Source organism: Caenorhabditis briggsae (assembly GCF_000004555.2).
Source record: "Caenorhabditis briggsae complete genome, chrI, whole genome shotgun sequence".
Taxonomy (NCBI): Eukaryota; Metazoa; Nematoda; class Chromadorea; order Rhabditida; family Rhabditidae; genus Caenorhabditis; species Caenorhabditis briggsae.
Window position 1 is genome coordinate 4,077,914 of NC_013489.2, and position 20,654 is coordinate 4,098,567.

The 20,654-nt window shown below is 37.1% G+C and overlaps 7 protein-coding genes across 7 annotated transcripts in view; 4 read left to right on the forward strand and 3 right to left on the reverse strand.

The window, feature by feature from the left end:
• Window positions 1–236: 236 nt before the first annotated feature.
• CBG04200 lies at window positions 237–3,526 on the reverse strand (the record flags this gene model as incomplete). Its single annotated transcript, XM_045243537.1, has 11 exons — window positions 237–461; window positions 508–800; window positions 851–992; window positions 1,037–1,156; window positions 1,200–1,437; window positions 1,482–1,925; window positions 1,973–2,256; window positions 2,302–2,695; window positions 2,891–3,189; window positions 3,240–3,316; window positions 3,367–3,526. 11 exons carry the CDS (start codon window positions 3,524–3,526, stop codon window positions 237–239), a joined length of 2,676 nt encoding a protein of 891 aa, XP_045092611.1.
• Window positions 3,527–3,787: 261 nt separating this feature from the next.
• On the forward strand, window positions 3,788–5,974 carry CBG04199 (the record flags this gene model as incomplete). The annotated part of the gene is made up of 12 exons (XM_045243543.1): window positions 3,788–3,839; window positions 3,894–4,033; window positions 4,097–4,228; window positions 4,272–4,328; window positions 4,375–4,444; window positions 4,500–4,639; window positions 4,690–4,776; window positions 4,825–4,920; window positions 4,966–5,250; window positions 5,298–5,360; window positions 5,410–5,479; window positions 5,931–5,974. 12 exons carry the CDS (start codon window positions 3,788–3,790, stop codon window positions 5,972–5,974), a joined length of 1,236 nt encoding a protein of 411 aa, XP_045092610.1.
• Window positions 5,975–9,215: 3,241 nt separating this feature from the next.
• CBG04198 lies at window positions 9,216–9,805 on the reverse strand (the record flags this gene model as incomplete). Its single annotated transcript, XM_002639521.1, has 4 exons — window positions 9,216–9,311; window positions 9,364–9,421; window positions 9,467–9,617; window positions 9,763–9,805. 4 exons carry the CDS (start codon window positions 9,803–9,805, stop codon window positions 9,216–9,218), a joined length of 348 nt encoding a protein of 115 aa, XP_002639567.1.
• Window positions 9,806–11,211: 1,406 nt separating this feature from the next.
• Window positions 11,212–17,595, forward strand: Cbr-mod-5 (the record flags this gene model as incomplete). The annotated part of the gene is made up of 12 exons (XM_002639520.1): window positions 11,212–11,260; window positions 13,990–14,067; window positions 14,113–14,359; window positions 15,337–15,503; window positions 15,547–15,644; window positions 15,697–15,830; window positions 15,875–16,252; window positions 16,297–16,408; window positions 16,488–16,745; window positions 16,795–16,992; window positions 17,044–17,131; window positions 17,387–17,595. The coding sequence occupies 12 exons, from the start codon at window positions 11,212–11,214 to the stop codon at window positions 17,593–17,595; spliced, it is 2,016 nt and encodes a 671-aa protein (XP_002639566.1).
• Window positions 17,596–17,980: 385 nt separating this feature from the next.
• CBG04196 lies at window positions 17,981–18,948 on the reverse strand (the record flags this gene model as incomplete). Its single annotated transcript, XM_002639519.1, has 5 exons — window positions 17,981–18,118; window positions 18,357–18,448; window positions 18,497–18,661; window positions 18,718–18,805; window positions 18,856–18,948. The coding sequence occupies 5 exons, from the start codon at window positions 18,946–18,948 to the stop codon at window positions 17,981–17,983; spliced, it is 576 nt and encodes a 191-aa protein (XP_002639565.1).
• A 266-nt stretch (window positions 18,949–19,214) lies between these two features.
• Cbr-rpb-7 lies at window positions 19,215–19,739 on the forward strand (the record flags this gene model as incomplete). The annotated part of the gene is made up of 1 exon (XM_045243564.1): window positions 19,215–19,739. The coding sequence occupies one exon, from the start codon at window positions 19,215–19,217 to the stop codon at window positions 19,737–19,739; it is 525 nt and encodes a 174-aa protein (XP_045092609.1).
• Window positions 19,740–19,949: 210 nt separating this feature from the next.
• Window positions 19,950–20,654, forward strand: part of CBG04194 — a gene marked incomplete at both ends in the record, with an annotated part of 2,152 nt that continues 1,447 nt past the window's right edge. Inside the window, one exon of the mRNA XM_002639517.1 lies at window positions 19,950–20,009. Coding sequence (XP_002639563.1) covers window positions 19,950–20,009 — 60 coding nt within the window. The remainder of the gene's footprint in view (window positions 20,010–20,654) is intronic.

The window sequence follows — 20,654 nt, forward strand, 5'->3', positions numbered from 1 at the left end:
TTTTGCGAAAATATTTATTGTTGGGTTACGGTAGCCCTCGCCTGCCGGCTGTGTTTTCGAAAATTCTCCTTGAAATACGGTGGCCTAACTTGTGTGAAAATTCGGCCACAACTCCATTTTTTTTGCACAAGAATAATATAAACGAACATGAGAAAGGCACAGAGAAGTTATCACACGAATTAGGAATCACGGAGAACAATGAACAATTAACAAGAAAAGATAAATGACTGATTGATTCATGCAGCTTCATCGTCTGATAGTAAACTCCTGTTGACAGATTCGATTTCTTGTGACAATCGAGGCGTAGCTGCTTTTCTAAGTAAATCGAATGCCATTAAATGGCTGGATATGGACAAGAGCACCAATAGAGCCAGAGAAATACACATCGAAACAATGAACTGGGATATGCTCATTCCAATGTCCAGCCAGCTGCCATCATCTTTAAGTTGGTGGAAGAAACACTGAAATAAGATGGTTTTCAAAAAACGGATTAAAACCATTTCCCACCATCGACATGAAGTCTGTGAATATTAATGAGAAGCAGCACAATCTTTGAATCGATTCAGGATCAAATCGGATGATAGAAGCAAATGCAGATGACACCAGAAGAATCGGAATCAGAAGTTTTAGAATCAAGAGTATTGCCATGATAAAAGGACTAAACACAGAAATAAATAAATTCAGTGTGGAAGGGTTGAATGAGTTGATTGAAGCGAAATTTCCAGTCCCAAACAGAGTGCAAAGGACGAAAGAAACACAGACGACAGTCCTTCGCACTTCAACATACCCACCAGTGGCTACTGAAAGAATACCTTATTGTAGCAATAAGCACAATTTCGAAATTTCTTACCTTTGGTTGAATCAATTTTAAGTTGAAACAGTTCCACATCCGAGAGATGGCCGAACTCGAAACGAACGAACATGGCTAATAGAAACAGAAATACTATTACAAACATCGATTCGTATGAGATGGATAGCAACGTATATGGGACCTGAATAGTACTGTATTTCAGAGCAAATGTAGTTTCAGACTTACATAAAAACAAAGAGAATACGCAACTAATCGATCAAGAATATAAGGTCCAGAAAGAAGAGAAGGGGCAACGAGAGATAGCGGAATTGAGACCCATGAGACCCATCGGGCAATTGAAGGAGGCTGAAAAGCTAATGATTAAAAAATAACTGGTGGCTGAGCTTACTTTGTCGAAACCGTAGTTCACAACTGCAAGAAAAACAGCAACGGTTGAATGAACATAAACCATAATTTTGAGTAATTCCTGAAGTCGTGCTAAACACGGCCGTCGTGAAAGACGATGACATATTGCGGCTGTTATTAGTGGAGAAAGAATGCAGAGAGGGAGTTGGGTGGAAACACCAACTGCCGGTAGAAATGGGAAGATGCATAGGATCAAGCAAGTCAACATCCACGTTTTAGACCTTCAACGAAAGTGGTTAACCATTCAGGCTGGTTTGGCTCTTACCAATAGGAAACAATCGCATCAGAATAGAATTGAGGTAGAAACATTAGAAGAACAAATACAGCTGCTAGAAATGCACGGTCTACAAAAGTTAAGACAAAGATGCCAACTGTTATGACTGAAATGGTTGAAATTGTTTGAAAGAATGATTTAGCCAAAAACTCACTAAATCCAATACATGTCAGAAAGGGTTTGGCGAATAGTTCTTTTGAAACCAACTTATTCAACCAATCAGGCTGTGCGAAGAAAGTAACTGAACGTTCCCTGGCATATTTCATCAGTCCAGAATGATTTTCCAGTATGGATATCAGGTAAATGGGAAGGATAATATACACAGTCTGCGAAAAGCTCAATGAGCAGTAGATGGAAAATGCAATAGAACAGAGAAAAGGAGTGACAAACACTCGATGTGGAACGAGTAGAGTGTAGCTAATCCGCTGGCTGGAGCTGAAAAATATTTATAACTGTTTTTGGATTATTCGGAATTTTCTCACCTATTAAGGAATGAGATAACCAGAGCAATCCAAGCAATGAAACTGCAACTGACAGCTGCTCCAAGCATTTGTCGATCATATCGGTGATAAAAAACAATAGCTTCTTTCATTAAATAAGCATTATCTGCAAACAGTGATGTAGCCGCTGAAAATCGACGATCTCGTCCCAGGCTGATCAATGTGTTTTGAAGAGACTCCATTGCTTTGTCTCCGAATTTATCGAACTGATGGAACCATAATCTATTCGATTTTGCGTTTCTCAGAAAGATTATCTGCTCTTTCAGCTGAAATAATTCGTGTTAGTGGATCAATGGAGAATAAGTTCAAACCTGTCTAAAATTGGCCTCGATAGCTTTGAACTGGTAACTAGAACTTCGAGAATCCATCATTTGAACTGGTAGTATGCCCATTGAATTCACAGGAATCGGACAGCCAATCAGAGAAGAAATCAGAGGAGCCAAATCAATCTGTTGAATGTCTAATTTTTGGCCTCCCTTTTTTATTCCAGCACCCCAAGCAACGAACGGGGTCAGCACTTCATCATCACTTCCAGCACCATGCGATCCCCAATCTGTCATTCCATGATCCGATGTGAAAAGCCAAGCGGTATTCTGATCTTGGAAAAAGTCATCCACGATTTTTTGAACTTTCTCAACACCTTCATCGACCACTGAAACAAATAAGTAAGCATTCAATCGAAACTCGGGTTGAACCTTTGATGTTCTGGATATACTGAGTTGATCTAGGTTTGTTCCCGTGTCCATTTGTATCAATACCAAGAAGATGTAAAAAGAATACACTTTTTGGTTTGTTTAACTTTGCTTTCAGTTCCTCATTTGTTTTAGCAGATGCCATAAAATCCTGATAAAATAAGTTTTTTAAACAACTTTCAATGCCTTATTTATTTAATAATCTTACCTCGAATTTGTCAAAAACCCACTTGTCCAGATTGGAAGCATCTGCCGCAGCGAAGTCTTCTTCATCAGCTGAGTATGAATATGAAACTGCATTGGGAAGGTCATCAAATAGGTTAACAATGTCTGGACTGCCCCACATCCAACTATTTGATGATAGATTGAAAACGCGTCAAATTGTACTGGATTCTTTTTCCACCCTTTTGCAACTGCGCTGATATCTTCAGTAATTCCAGCAAAAATGGCTACATGTCCTGGACGTGATTCTGTTGGAACATGTGATCGGGACAGACCATAGATTCCCTGAATTTAAATTAGTAAAATGAAGTCTGGGATATTTGAAATTGACTCACTTTCCTGTTGTTCATTATTGAATGGAGATATGGTGACATTTCCGGATACTTGTTGAATGTGTCATATCGTAATCCATCTGTAATGAAAATCAAAATATTTAACAACTCTATAAATAAGTTTATTTACCTGCTGAAATAACGAAGACTCGCTTAGCTGGGAAATCCTGACTGTTGATAGACTGTGGTGGTATTCCATGGACCAAGGGACTTGTATAATAAACATCGAAAATTGAATATATAAGAATCAAATGAACTGTTATGCTAGCTATAAGGATGCCCCACGACATTAGGGATTATTCCCCAACTCTTATAAATTTTATTTTGTTCTTCTTATCGCAAAACGAGGTCAATTCGCTGTGTAAAGTTGACTGATGAGACACACACACATTGCTTCAACTCCTGCAATTGCAACTCAAAAATGCCCGCGGACTAGTTTTCCCCCCTCCGCAAAATCCTCGGCCAGGCAAAATAATTTCTTTTTTCAACGATTTTTTTTCACTTTTTGTCGGTGTAAATTCAATAAGTTTGTTTTTGGAATTACAGAGCAAATGATAGGTTATCCAATTGTATTCAGATGTTGCGAATGCACAGTTGAAGAACGTAAGTATTTATGATATTTGAGCAAAAATGAATTATAATATTGAATATTTTCAGAAACCATGGAACATCTAGAGAGCCATATTTGGAGCCGACATTTACAAGCTTTCCCATTCAAATGTGCTCACTGTGATTTCCCAGCTCTCAGTGCCATCAATTTACTGGAGCATTTTGCTCAGAATCACAGTGAAGTAACGGTGAGTGTTTCGCGACATTTAATCGGAAAAATTTAACTAAAACGCATTCAAATTTTTTTTCAGACAGTCGAATTCAAGCGAAATTTAGATGATGAGAACCGATTTCGAAAAATGGTTGCCGAATCTATCGCGATAGAAATGATTGAGAATTCGCAACAAGATTCGAACTCTCAACTCAGCCATATGGACCCAATGGTAAGTTGTTTTGCAATGCTTTCATTAAAAAATCGTGTTTTAGATGCAGTCTGATTCAGCTCAAATAATGTTGCTGCCTTCTCAGAGTGACCAATATGAAGTTGGTTTTTTTTAAACATTAAATATGACAGCAATATATTTCTTAGGACCTCGTCGGCCATCGATCACCTGACGATGACGATTTCGGAGTTTTGGAGGACGATGAAAATGTTGAAGGTAAATACTTATACATGCCTGTTTTCACATTTAAAAAAATTTCTTCATTTTTCAGAATTAATCGAAGATGATGAAGACGATGATTACGTTGATGAACTTGGAAATCCAGTCTTTATTGGTGCTCATGATGATTCGAATTACATATTAGACGATGATCTATCTCAGCAAGGAACTATGCGCACAACGAGCAGCTATGTGAGATTTTCTTTTTAGGATTATCTGACTTCTCCGTATCATATTTTCAGCAGTTAAAATACATCCGTACTAGAAGAATGGATAAATTGATAGACAATGTGGTGGTTAGTGCTTCGCGAAGAAATTTGCCTGTTTCTGTACGTTTACGAGAATTTATGAATTTTCTTAGAGTCCTTCACTTTCAGGCAGATACAGTAGAAGACAGTTCTTATGACCCCGACGGTGATCGCTCTGGAAAAATGGATAGATATCAATGTGATCAATGCCCAAGAACATTCAAGGTGTGAGACATATGCAGATTTCGAAACGATACTATCGGTTTTCAGTTTCAATCTAAGTTGGACGAACATCGACGGGCACACCTCGGTGTCCGACCCTTTCGATGTCTCTATTGTATTCGAGAGTTCACACAGAAAGGAGCGCTGAAAACCCATATGAGGTTGCATACTGGAGAACGACCATTCGTTTGTCAATGGGAATGTGGAAAACATTTCGCTTCTGCGTCGGCTAGAAGGCATCATGAAAAAACACATAGTGGGGAGCGGCCGTACATTTGTAGTGTGTGCGGCAAGGGTTTTACAAAAAATTCACATGTCGTGCGACATCTTAAGGTAATTACTGTGAGATTTTTTTTGTTCAGAACACAAATTTGTTTCAGAATATCCACAACACCGTGCTGATTCGAGAAGCAATTATGAGGGGGGAAGTTCCAGCTGACCATGTAAATATATCCTTCTCTAGTATCCCTAATTCACTTTTCGAATTTTCAGCCTGCTTCCAATCATATAGTGGATATAGTGCCACGTGGAAAGGAGCTTCATGTAGTTAATGATATTGTTGGTCAGTGAATTATTACAAAACTTTTGTGTACTTTTGGCACAAAATTCATTCTGGCACAAAAGGTCCCACAACGAAAACTACCCTAACCTAAAAATTGTTCAGTTTTTGAGAATTTATTCTCTCGTTTTTCACTGCTTTTCGTCGAGTTTTCTGTCCATTTGCCTAAAAAAGTACGGCAGTTTCAAACTTTTGATAGAGAGAAAATTGACTGGAAACGCACTTAAATTGAGAAAATTAAATGAACTTTTTATAGGTTACTGTAATTATCGTTGTGGGACCTCCGGCCACTTCCACCAAATTACCAGAAAAATATATATCTTGAATTAATCGTAATTTCTTGTGAAGCAAATTAGAGTTGTGCAATAATTCCTTCTCGCCTTTTCCCTTTAGTTATGCCCTTATCCATCCCAAATCCGATTCAAATCGAAATTTTAATCCCGTAAATTTTCAGAACAAATCCACGAGGAAAAATTCAACGAACGACTGCCGATGTGAACAAATTTCTTTGAAAAAAAAACACTTGTAAAATTTTTGTATCTTCGATCCCTGCCATTCTTTCACAAATTACGGATTTTATCTTTATTATGTGATTCTTTTATAATAAAGTTTCTTGATTTTTTCCTTCTTTTTACGAAGAATTACTAATGTATTCTTCTTCCCATTTCCGAGATTAGTCAACTACTCGCCCCCACACCACCCCTTTTTCTTATAGCACTTATCGAAATAAGGTGATTAATAATTGAGAGAGTCTTCCCATTCATTCAATTCTTCGCCAGGTCTTCATCTCTTCTTTTCCGTTTTTGCACTTATCAACGTTACATTTTTATACTCATTCTATCCTAATCTCTGTTTGAATTTTTTTTCAATCTGGCTGTCGTTTGCTAGTTTTTTTCTATCTATCAATTTTTGGGTGGTCATTCTCTAAATTCTCGTGTTAATATTCCGGAAAGAGAAGACTGACATGAATTCAATTTCATCAAAGAGACAACTATGTCAAATAGTTAACGAACCAGAAAAAAAAATATCATCCGAGCAATTATACCAAATCTAGACACGCACTTTATTTTTGCACTTTTTAAATGAATTTTCGTGAATCATAAAGTTCAAAGTTTCGATTTAGGACGTTGACTTTTTTCAAAAATAAATTCTATCGGGTTCAGGAAAATTTAACATAAATATCGTATTTCCTTTAATAGAATAATACCCAAATCATTAACTTTGAGCTCAATAATCTCAATTCCTGTGGAAGATATCAAAAATAAGTCAACTGATAAAAATTTTTTGCAGGTTCTTACGCCAACCCATGTTTAGGGTCATAACTTGAGAGCTGTTAGAGTTATCTGCCTAATTTTTTGAAAATCGGATTCGGGACAACAAATTCCATCTTGTGGACAAGTAATGAAACCTTGAAAACTACCCGAGTTATCTGGAAAAGTCTGAAAATATGACTTTTACAAGTTGCAAGTTTATACGTCCACTCCAAAGATCAGTAGATCACGACCTCCAGCGAAGACGGAGGAGTCCAATTTTGATTCTTCCTTCTTGGGTAAGGGCTTGGAAAAGAGAAAAGTGAAATGGAAGGTGTAAAAAAAGGGATTTATTGAAAAATAATTTCAAATATAAATATTCCTGAACATTTAACCAAAAATTAGGAAAAACGACAAGTTTCAAAAGTGTACTGATTAGCCAGACTTCCGTCTGTTGATTTGATCCCTTTCGCCACGTAGAGGCTCAGTACATGAAAGGGAAAATGGGTTTTCACTGGGGGAAAACACCAACAAAGAACCACTGTCTCCGAGGAGACAGTTTTCTAATTTCTAATTGTTCTTCTTCACTGCTAAAAAGCTATACGATCGCTATTTATTGTTTTTGTTCATTTGTTTCTTTTTTCTTCGATTGAGTCTTTTGCAAAAGGGGGAACGTTCAGTGAAAATGGTTTCACCTAGCCATGAACCACCAAACATGACGACCCAGAGGGCCTTTTAGTACTTTATTCGCATCCGACCAATTGAAAGAAAAAAGTAAATGAAACAATAGACAGCTTACGCAGGGAGCTTCAGGGCAGTCAGAAAGTGCTAGGGAAAATTATCAAACTAATTCAAAAAGTGGGATTTCTCAAAGGATTGTTTTTTTTTTCAATACATGGAATTTTTTCAACGTGGGCATAGGTAGGGGCCTGACCTAATATCTACATTCAATCCAAATCTACATTCAAATTTCTTTTTTTTTAACTTTTCACACGTTATGCAATAAACCTTTAAATCAATCAATATTAGGTCAGGCCCCCTACCTCTGCCCACGTTGAAAAATTCCATGTATTGAAAAAACAATCCTTTGAGAAATCTCACTGTTTGAATTAGTTTGATAATTTTCACTAGCACTTTTTGACTGCCCTGAAGCTCTCTGCGTAAGCTGTTTATTGTTTCATTTACTTTTTTCCTTCGATTTGTCGGATGCGAATAAAGTACTAAAAGGCCCTCAGGGTCGTCATGTTTGGTGGTTCATGGCTAGGTGAAATCATTTTCACTGAACGTTCCCCCTTTTGCAAAAGACTCAATCGAAGAAAAAAGAAACAAATGAACAAAAACAATAAATAGCGATCGTATTGCTTTTTAGCAGTGAAAAAGAACTATTGAAAATTAGAAAACAGTCTCCTCGGAAACAGGGGTTTTGTGTTGGTGTTTTCCCCCAGTGAAAACCCATTTTCCCTTTCATGTACTGAGCCTCTACGTGGCGAAAGGGATCAACAGACGAAAGTCTGGCTAATCAGTACACTTTTGAAAATTGTCATTTTTCATAATTTTTGTTTACATGGTCAGGAATATCTATATTTAAAATTGTTTTTTAATAAATCCCTTTTTTACATCTTCCATTTCACTTTTCTCTTTTCCAAGCCCTTATCCAAGAAGGAAGAATCAAAATTGGACACCTCCGTCTTCGCTGGAGGTCGTGATCTACTGATCTTTGAAGTGGACGTATAGGCTTCTTTTCCAGTTAACTCGGGTAGTTTTCAAGGTTTCATTACAAAAATTGACCACAAGATGTAGTTTGTTGTCCCAAATTCGATTTTCAAAAGAAATAGGCCGTTACCTCAAGTTATGACCCTAAACATGGGTGGACATAAGAACAACTGTATAGGGTTGCCTTCTATTAGATTGTTCACCGCAGCTAATCAAAAGCAGTCTCATCTGATCTATAAAAGAAATTTACAGTAATCAATGTTTATGGTTAAACCTCTCAATAAAAACTACTCCTGTCATGCTTTGAGAACGTTTTGTGTTGACAGAGCTTTTATTTATTTGAAAAAAATCTTTAGGTCTTGAAAAACTTTTTGAAGATAAAGTACACTTGTGAAATATAAATTCAGAAAAATCAGATTTTATTCGGCATCTGAAAATGAATTTATCGCAAAGTTTTGGTTGAATACTCGGTAAATGTGGGCAACTTCTTCCCCAACTCTGGGCAGCCTTTGTCCCAACTCCAGGCAACTTCTAGCATTTCATAGGTCAAACACTGCCCAGCTTTAGGGTAGATTCTGCCCAGCGTCTGCACACTTGTAGACAGTCCGCTCTGGCCCCTCCCTTCCCGCTGTTCTCCTTCTTCAAGATTTGCTAGCTTTGCTAAACAGCATTCATTTTATGTAAGGAGTTAAAAGAAGTAACAGAAAAGGGTGAAAAACAGAAAAAGAAAACAGAAAAAGTAAAAATGATAGAAAAAACAATTCGATCAACGATAATTATGTATATCTTTGCCTCCTAGCTATCGGTATCTTCAACTCCGAGCTTCGATTTGTACTGCTTCCTGTCAGATGAGTGGAGCATTCCGATCGTTTCTGCAAAAACATGGAAGTTTAGTTTTGACGTAAAGAGTATGAGTACTCTCACCTTGCAATTTACGAGAATCCCATTCTGTTGGTCAAAGTGATAAGTTCGAAGAAGTTGCCTGGAAAAGATCTAGTTTTCATAGAAAAGGTTTCTAGAAACTCACAATGCCGCATGAATTGCATGACGAATGAGCTTGTCGGCTGACTCGTAAGATTTTCGACGTCGAACTATTTCTTTGCAAGCTTCCTCGTATGGGTACGGCAATCCTTTGACAAACTCATCATCCGAATCCGCATCGGTGGGAAGAAAATTGACTCAATGTGAACCCTAATTTAGAAAAAAAAATCATACTCCTGGGTGGGATTCTTCTGATGGGATTTTGTAGAGTTCTCCTCTTGCCAACTGATATTCCATCTCTCAAAATGAAACATAACAAAACTCATCCTTCTCTATACTCACCAATTCTTCTCGTTTTTTGTTCGCTTGGCCCGATTCCACACATCCTCCTGTTCCTTCGTTGAAAACTGAAAAAAAGATAAGAAACTGACAGTATTTAAAAAATTTAGAGATAATCGTAAGAAAATTCAAAGAAAACGTATGAAAAGTATGTTTAAAACGTTAAAAAATGCTGCATCATCGCAACCTCCTGAGCTTCTACCCAGCGTCTGCCCAGCCTTTGCCCCTCTGCGCGCCGTTTGACTATTGCCCAACTTCTGCCCAGTCTTGGATCAAAGTCTGCCCGCAGCCCAATTCACAAAATAAAACTACTTTTAAAATCGAAAATTTGAAATAACATTGCTATAAACGACAAAACAAATGTAAGAAATACCATTAAGTTGCAGCCATTTTCGAATCTACGGTTTAAGATTCAGAAGAAAATGTATTACTTTTGCGAGATAGGGACAAACATCATACCTGTTGAGAACCACATACAGAACCGGTGAATAAGATATACGAAAACGTATTTTTCGGTAGATTTTCGGTCATTTTGACCATTTTCATGAGTCTGGAGCTCGTGCTGCCAAGTTTCCAATCACTTAAAAAATTTTGGAGGTTTTACAACAGACCTAGATTAAATACTGTATACTTTCACTAACTTTAAGAATATTGGCTAAAATAAAAATCAAAACTGCTATCTCACAACAATCGGAAAAGTACAAACCAAGTTGTTTATTTCAACATATCAATGAGCAACTTTAAAAATAGTCTCACAAAATAACCAAAAATCATAAGATGCTTAGAAAATTTGACAGTACGCTCTTAATTTTATTAAAATGGGCCCTGTATCTTCTTTTTTGTTTCTTATTTGTCCTGTTTTCCATTTCCCTGTTGCTTCCAATTTTAATACCACTTAGCACTTTGTGGAACAGTTGGTCAAGAGTGAAAAGTTCCAAAAATAGTGTAAGAAAACAAAACAAAAAGATCTTAAATACATGAATGTCACATGGGTCTATAAAAATAGAGGAAACGAATGGGGGTTTGTAGTAGTACAGTAGGCGTGGGAACAACCGCCTGCGCACTCTGTATCACCCTCTCTCTATCACCCAAAAACACACGTCAATCAGATATCCCTTTCTCATATGCCCACTCTTGTTTTATCAATTCTCTCACATGTTTTCTCAGAATGTGAAAACCACAAAAAGCTGGGAAAGCGTTTCCATTCGGATGTATTATAATGAGAAACGGTTCCATGGATACAATTCTCAGTTTCTTTATTAATCTCGCATCTCATTTTTCTCTTTTTTGAACTACATCTTTTTGCATTTGATTCGTTTGGTGTCTAGGTCATCTATATGAATCCAGTCTTCTTTTTTTATACAAAATCACTTTATGATTGTTTTTTTTAAGGTAATTGGCATCAGTTTAAAAAGAAGAGAACTTCGAAGAAACGATTCGACAAGTTCCAGAATGTTGCGTTGGCATTCGGTTCGAAGAAAACAGCACCAACAGCTACAAGGTAAGTATTTGAAATTACCAAAAAAGTTTGAAGAAAATGGTGACTATACTGAAATTGAGTATTTTTTCTTTGTAGATTATTCTAGAACGTTCTTGATTGAAACTGGTCAAAGTTTTAATTATTTTCCAAAGCTAAAATAAGAATGTCCTTCTATCAAATACAGCTAGTAATATATCCTTCTTCAACGTTCTTCTCTTGAAACTTCCAATTCAAGAAAAAATGGGAATATTGGAATATGATAGAGATGGGAAAATTAAACTGGACCGTATGACTTCAACCGGCCCTTCTATTGTTCCAAGGCCAATCCGGTTTCTGGAAAAAGAGTTCAGTTTCAAAAAAAATTCAGTTTCTGGAAAAAGAGCGTTTCAACAAATTTCTGTGAAATTGTGGAATTTCTGGATTATTTTGCACTGAAAATGTACGGAAATTTTTAATGTTAGCCTCCTATTAAAGGTACACTTCCCGAAATACCGAGATCCAGAAAATATGGTTTATTTACCGTATACTGTAATATCTGTAATAGAATAACCCCCGCCCTGATAACTTTCAGCCCATATATCTCCCTTCCTGTGAAAGATATCAAAAAGCGGTCATCTGATAAAATGTTTATCATAATATCAGCGACATTATATCAAATGACAATTTTTTTGATATCTTTCACAGGAAGCGAGTTATGTGGGCTCAAAGTTGTCAGGGTGGGGGCCCTTCTATTAGAGGTTTTAAGGTATTCTGAATAAAACCTTTGATATTGGAAACTCTAATTTTAGAACTTCACTTTAGGTATTCACTTATGAGAAGTTGTGGTTTCCGACATCCTGAGATTCTGATTTCGAAAAAAAAAAACAAAAATGAGATCTCGTTAATTTTCTTGAAGCTTGTTTTTCATATTTTTGAATGTAAGCCCAATACACAGGTATTCATATTTAAAAAAAACTCCTTAAAACTTTCCTAATTTCTCACTTTTGAGAATTGGTTTTTTCAATGAAGTCAGCATATTGTGTCTAGAAGACAAAGAGAAAGAATTGCCTAAAAAAGAAATGAGTTCACTGTGAGTCCATTAGCTCAAGTCAGTTTCGACTCATCTCATAAAAAAGGAAGTCTCGTTTTCGAATAATTGCCCTTGGAAACCAAAAAGAACACTTTTTTCCAACATCTCCATCTGTCTACTTTCCGATTTCGGGCATCTTATTATCTTCAGAGTGATCCTTGATCTTTCATATTCAACACATTCCCACGCAGTCATTCCATATGTTATTCCTCGAAATCACCAAGAAAAGAAAGAATCGAAGAATCGAGAAAGAAAAAAAAACTGAAATGAGTCTCTCCAGAAAAGCTCTGTCTACTCGCTTCCGGTTGCCTGTCAGCTCGGCGTTTTTTTCTGCAGAAAATGAAAGATTTCACTCATTTCCTCACCTCTTTAATCATCCTGTCTTCTTCCATTTCTCCTCCCTTTTTCTTCATTTCCATTTTCACATTACGCTCCAGATTCTGATTCTAGTCGTGATGATTGTTCCTTCTGAATCTATTTTATTTGCCGATGAACTTCCTATTCTTGATTGTATATCAGGTAACGTTTTGAAAAGGGCAATTGCAATAGAGAAATATTCATTCATGTTGAACTTTATGGGTAAAAACAGGATGCGTAAATAAAAAAAAGACACAAAAAACACTCCAAACTATCTGACTTACCGTAAAACCTGTATTAGAAGGCCCTTCTATTGCTCCAAGATATCTCCGGAAAACCCCTCTATTACATGGCCCTTCAATTAGAGAGAGCTCTTCTATTCTTCCGGTCATTTCTTTCCGAAAATTTACATTAAAAATACGGTGAATTTTTGTTCAGACTTTATGAAAATCTATCAAGTTCACCAAAATTGAGAAAGTCTTTGAACAAAAAGAAGTTTTTCAACAAATTTCTGGAATATTTTGAAAGGGACCACTTTATTTCAGTGGCCCACCAGAGATGTCCGGATTCCGGATTCCGGATTCCGTATTCCGGATTCCGAATTCCGGATTCCGTGTTTTTTTCATTCCGGATTAAAAAAATATTTTTGTCCGGATTCCGGAAAATTTTAATTTGTCCTGATTCCATATTCCGAAAATGTTTTTTTTCCGGATTTCCAACATATTTGTTAATTTGCAAGAGTTCTTTGACTTATTTGAACTTCCGCTACTAAAAAGGAAAAATATAGCACGATATGTGTTTTTTGAACTTTTCTGCCCATTTAGAGAACTCGAAATTCCGGATTTCGGAAAATTAATTTCATTCCGGATTCCGGATTCCGTGAAATTATTATTTGTCCGGATTCGGAGAAAATTATTTTATTCCGGATTCCGTTTCTCAAACAATTCATTCCGGACATATCTGGGGGCCACCTCTTTTTTCAAACCCTTCTTCCATTAGAGCGGCCCTTCTAATACAGATTTCAAAGAATATGCAATCATTGACACTCTTATTTCATTTCTGCAGACGTGCTCAATCTCAATCTCATTTCTCTATCCACCCTCTACCGTAGTAATCAAGAATTCAGTTAGTTATATGCGGCTATCCTATCAGATTTCTTTTGGTTTTTTTTCTCTTTGGAGAAAACATAGCAACTAGTAAGAAAGAATTGGAAATGTATCTCCCAAATGATATACAAACAAAAAAACAAGTCTTTCTCACCCCTCATTTTTTGTGTCCTTCACATATTCTAACCCCCAAAATCCTACCTCATTTTTCTTTTCAGCTGAGCTGTCCAGCGGAGCAGCAAGTATGCTATCCGCGCCGGAATCGCGGCGGGTCAGTAGATCTATGAGTGTAAAAGGTAAAATTAATTCGAAACTCCTGTCCTGATTTTAGTGTTTTTCAGCTCCAACAGCAGCCGAATACATGCCGTTACCAGTTGTTGATAAACCTCTTACTCTCACAGTTTCTAATTCCCACAGCATTGATCCAAATGAGCCGATCGCAGCATTAGGAGGTCTGACTCCAACAAAAGAAGGGCGAGTTGCAGCATTGAGAAGGAGGAGTTCTATGGTTAGAGATAAATGGGCAACTAAAATGGAGTTTCTGTTAGCTGTTGTCGGGTATGCCGTGGATTTGGGTAACATTTGGAGGTGAGTTCTCAAGTTTACTAACAAAAAGATTGGGAAGGTACATTACATATGCGATGGGTTGGAGCTAAATAATCTCGGTGTTTTTTTTTGGCCGCAACTGCACTTTCTATAGGCTCGTTGAAACGGATACCGTATTCCCTGCAGTAGATGCGCATCAAACCCGTCAACTTTGAGCTCAATTATCTATGTTCCTGTGAAAGATATCAAACATTTGTCAACTGACAAACTATTAATCATTAAATCACCAATGTTTTGTCAGATGGCAAATTTTTTATATCTTTTACAGGAATCGAGATAATTACTCTAAAATTTGACGGATTAGGTGGGATTCTATTAGAGGAAATTCGGTAGTTCAGATTTGACAGGTTTTCACATACGGAGAAATCAAGAACGAAAGCTAGTACATATTTACTGTGGAATGGAAAAATCTATTTAGATTTTTTTTTTCATAGGCTTAACATTTTCGAATTGGATAAATGCTTTCCTATTGATATTTTCCTACTCAAAGCCTTCCAATTCCGAATTATTACAATCAGTATTAAATGCTAGCTTAACTTATCTGAGAAATTAAATCTCGAATGGTAATTTTAATAATGGTAATTTTTATAATGGAAAACCTTGTTTTCCGTTATGAAAAATTGTTTAAGATAAGTCTTTCCAGAAAAAAACTAGGACATCGTAAACACTTTAATAGAAAGTCAAACCGCGAACTTTGAGTCAATATATCTCGGTTCATGTAAAATATATCAAGAAGTTGTTAACTAACAAAATATATTTGAAATTAAGTTAATCATTTTGTTAGTTAAGCACTTTTTTATATCTGTCACAGAAACAGAGATATATGAACTCAAAGGGGACGGTCCGAATGGCCTTTTAATAGAGTGTTTTCGGTAGTTGGTCTGAACATTTTTAATCATTCAGATTTTTCCTTCATACGCTGAAATGTTGAAAACCTAACACATATTTCTTATATTCAGATTCCCCTCTGTCTGCTATAAACATGGTGGTGGTGCTTTTCTGATTCCATACTTCATAATGTTAATGATCGGAGGACTGCCAATGTTTTATATGGAACTTGTCCTGGGACAATTTCATCGTGCTGGATGTATTGGAATCTGGAGAAAAGTCTGTCCGTTGTTTCGAGGTAAACAATTAGTGTTTTATAGTTATTCAAAAACGAATTTCAGGAATCGGATATGGAATATGTTGTATCTGTACATTCATAGCCATTTTCTACAATGCGATTATTGCTCAAGCTGTCTATTTTGCGATCGTATCTCTTTCAGTATGCAATTTCAAAACTACATCAATTTTAATTTCAAAATGAGATTTTTCAGAAAATTTGGGATTCTGAAGTTCCCTGGGCATCATGTGGTAATCCATGGAACACACCAAGATGTTCGGATGATCTCAATGTTACAATCTCTCGAAACGGAACTCGGTTAAGCACTCCATCGGAGGAATATTACTTGTAAAGCTTGTTTCGATTTGTTATAAATCATTTTATACTTATAGGTACAACGTCTTGGAAGTTCAAAAGTCCACAGGCTTCGATGATCTTGGAGGTGTGAAAACTTCAATGGCTGTTTGTCTTTTGGCTGTTTTCACCATGGTTTATTTTGCTCTCTGGAAAGGACCACAGTCTTCTGGAAAGATTGTTTGGGTCACTGCTACTGCTCCATATGTGATTTTATCGATTCTTTTGGTTAGAGGACTTCTTCTTCCTGGTGCTCAAAACGGTCTCTATTATTATATCACACCCGATTTTGAAAAACTGAAGGACCCAGCTGTTTGGTCTGCAGCTGCCACTCAAATCTTCTTTTCTCTTGGACCTGGATTTGGAGTTCTTCTAGCACTCAGCAGTTACAATGATTTTAATAATAACTGTTATCGGTATTTCAAAAAATTTACTGAGCTTTTCACTTATCTATCTTCAGCGATGCTGTAACAACATCCATCATCAATTGTGCCACTTCATTCTTCTCAGGATGTGTTGTTTTTTCCACTCTTGGGTACATGTCTTTGTTGACGAATCGACCAATTAATGAGGTAATCACCGTAGCCCCACTAGAATTTCAATTCGAAAATTCTAAACCATACTAATTACGAATCGTAATCTGATTTGTAGGTTGTTGGTGAACATGATGCATCTCTCATCTTCATTGTTTATCCACAAGCTCTCGCCACTATGGATTACAGTTGTTTCTGGTCTCTAATCTTCTTTATAATGCTAATCACTCTTGGAATTGATTCTACTTTCGCCGGAATCGAAGCTTTTATCACTGGATTTTGCGACGAATCTCGGTTTTTAACGAAAAATCGAAAGTGGTTTGTGCTTGTGATTTGCATCATTTACTACTTCCTCAGCTTCCCGGCTATCAGCTATGTAAGAATTTCATTAACTTCTCTCTAATATTACATATTTCACTTGACAGGGTGGTCAATTTGTAATTCCATTCTTGGATGAGTACGGAGTCTCCTTGTCTGTTCTTTTCATTGTTACTTGTGAGATGATCGCTGTTTGTTGGTTCTACGGAGTTGACCAATTCTCAAAGGATATTCGTGCAATGTTGGGATTCTATCCAGGCATCTATTGGCGTGTTTGTTGGACCTGCTCACCAGTTTTCATCAGTGTAAGTTTTCGAAAAAAAGTTCTTGTCTAGATGTAAATTCAAAATTTTCAGTTGATCTTCGTAATGACCGTATATAACAGTTCTTTCAAACCGATTCAAATGGCTACCTACACTTTCCCATGGTGGAGTGTGATTTTGGGTGAGTCCATTTTTTTAAAATCCAGCTACGACGTGAAACCAGATACCGGAAAACCTGTATTTGAAGGGCCCACTAACTGTTAACTTTGAGCCAATTTTTCTCGGTTCCTGGGAGAAATTTTAAAAAGTGGTCAACTGATAAATTGTTTATCATAATATCAGAAGTTTTTTGTTATTTTTTTGGACTTCTAGATTTTACGGTATTCAACGTTTTGAATAAAAATTTGTTTTTCACAATCGAATATCTAAATTTAAGGATGGTTTCTTCGTTTGATCTCTGTTCTTGCTATTCCGGTATTTGCCGTCATTTACTTGCTCAGTGGCAATGGAACTCTCGCCGAAAGATTTAAATGGGCAATCACTCCACAACAACGTCGGAACTCTGCAACGTCTCTTGCCGCCGATCCAACCCAAATTATTGATAGTTCTCTTCTTGACCCTATTCACACATTGACACCAGTTTAAACAATTTTACATTCTAACCAGCAATTTTCACGATTTTCCTGATAACCTGACTTTCCCGATCGTCTCTAATTTTGCAGATCTCTATTACCAGCAAACGCGGTGCCATTCCATTTTTCTTCATCTCATATTCCCAGTACCACAGCTTTCTAATTCAAGTATTTCGAATGTGTATATGTTTTTTGATTGACAAATATTTATTTATGCTCGTTATTTTTGAAGGATCAACCCCCTAATTAGAATGATGAATAAAAATGTAATTTCTGGTCAGATCAGCAGCTGAAACCGTATTAAAACATGGAGAAGGGATGGTTAGTTGAAAATGATCACAGGAAACAATTGACAGAGGGAATATAGTTCTATGCATTATGTACACTACCCGAATAATCTAGAGATACAATGGTTGACTGGCTAATGAACGAACAATCCAATGAACACATCTTTCGATATTAGTTCCTTCGAGTGCCGAAACGGGTAACACAGCCAGATCAGACCGATGATTATCATCTTCCAGCAACATCCGAACCTAAAAAAAGAATCTTATTGTATAAAACGGAACAAATTTGAATGATTTTATTATTATACTCGTATAAAATTTATGAGCTGTGAAGAAGAAAAACTTGTGGGCGTGGCCAACGGTCCCGTAACGAAAACAACCGTAACCTAAAACTTCATTTTCTGCGGCCATCAGGTTTTCTCTTCCACAGTTCCGAACGAGATTTCTTATAAAGTCATAATAACTTGATTTCTCCCTTATTACTCACCTCCGCAGCAGCTGCTGATCCTTCCATTTCACTTTTGTTTACTGCAACTAAAACTGGTAGATTTTGTACAATTTCATTTGACATAACTTCTTCTGAAATTCACTATTTTGAAAGTTCCCCGAAGATTTTTTTAAACTGACTGAATTGTGAAGCGACTGTTGGAAACAAGTCACTTCTTGTGGCATCTACAACAAAAATCAAAGCGTTTGCATCGTCGTAGTATGTAGCCCAAAGTTCTCGTAAACTTTCTTGTCCGCCGAGATCCCAGAAGTGAAGACACGTATTGTTCAGCTCAACCTTTCCGGCTGGAAAAACACATCTAGCTACTAGAAGCTCTGATAGTCTTATTTTTGAAACTCACTATTTAACCCAACGGTTGCTGTGATTTTCGACGGATTCAAAACACCATAATCTTTCACGAAATGAGATTTAGTTTGCTCCAAGAATGTCTGCAGTTATTTTCCTGATATGGAATCATCATGTGTTGTGATAAACCTACCGTTTTCCCAGAGTTGTCTAGTCCAACAATAACCACATAATAGTCTTTTTTCTTGAAAAACTTCTCCCAAATCCCGGCAGATAATGTGTACATAAGTGTAAAAACTGTTGAGCTCAGCAGACAATTCTGTTTGAAACGAGAACTTGTGTTTGTCTATAGTGGACAGCTAGGAGGTTGTTGGCAATGATGCGAAAACGCGCCAACGGTCTGTTGACGCACTTTGAAAACGACTATGGCTTGAGTGTCGTGTAAGAAAAATGTTAATATTATTCGGTCGAGATGTTGTCATTCGTCTATCGTTCTGTTGTCATTCGTCTATCGTTTTTCTCCCAATTTGTTCACAAAAATGTACATTTCAGATGTTCTTCCACTTGTCACTGGACCATGAAGTCTGTCTTCACCCAAAATACTTCGGTCCCAACTTGAATGAGACTATCAAGGCGAAACTTTTCAACGAAGTCGAAGGGACTTGCACAGGAAAGTATGGATTTGTCATCGCTGTCACTACAATCGACACAATCGGACACGGCCTCATCCAACCAGGACGTGGATTCGTTATTTATCCAGTACGATACAAAGCTATCGTTTTCCGTCCGTTCAAAGGACAGGTTGTGGATGGTGTCGTTACGCAAGTCAACAAGGTTGGAATCTTCTGCGACATTGGTCCGCTCTCATGCTTCATCAGTCGTCATTGTATTCCACCGGACATGGAGTTCGATCCAAACAGCGAGAAACCGTGCTACAAGACTAATGACGAAGCCACAGTCATCCGGAATGACGATGAAATCCGCGTGAAGCTGATCGGAACCCGTGTTGATGCTAACGACATCTTCGCGATCGGTACACTCATGGACGATTTCTTGGGACTGTGCCCAGCGGAATGATACTTCTTCATTTTCAAAACCTATATATTGTAACATAATTTATTCGAATCACATTCACCATCTGTTATTTATCCTTCCATACATCATGTTATAATTAAAGGATCTCATTTTTTATTTTCTTCAAAGATTTTTATATTCCCGGTGATTTTTCCGGTTGCATATCTATAATGCTGAAAAGGGATTGTAATAGTTACCAAGTATACTTTTCAGATGAAGTTTCTTCCTGATGTTGCCATGTTTAACGAAATTCGGCAGATGAACATTCGTCAAGTAAGATTCTAATGTTTTAACTCAGCTCCTGCAGAACTTGTCGATCCGCAGACAGAAAAAAAATTATTGTGATACGAGGAATTCGAACGCGAGAACGAAAGTAAATCTCCCGAATCGGAACGCTGTTAGCAACTGAATGCGAGTGAGCGTGTTCAGTTGGTTACAGAATTCCAATTCGCGTAGTTAGATTCCGTATTGGTTCGATTATGTTGATGTTCTGTTCTGGGCCGTGCTCGTAAAATGGACTGCTCTAATGTGACCAAGTTCGTTTCCATAATTTCTCGGACCCTGAAAAATAGTGTTTTGTGTGTGATTAAGTTATTGTCCGGACNACNAGGGTTGGATTACCGAAGATAATATANAAAAGACACTGAAGAAATTAGGAGCGTTTGAGATTGAAGAGAATATGATCGTTGGATGTCTGACTACCGATTTCGCTCTTCAAAACGTTCTTCTTGCAATGAATCTCAGTTTGGTCTCGTTGTCCGGATACCGAATTCGCAAGCTTAAATCTTTTGTTCTTCGATGCCGGACGTGCTTCACAACTACTAGCGTTATGACGAAGGAGTTTTGTCCATCGTGTGGTCACAAAACCTTGCACAAAGTGAGTCTAGTTTCCAATAAATTCTACGAATTGAACAACTT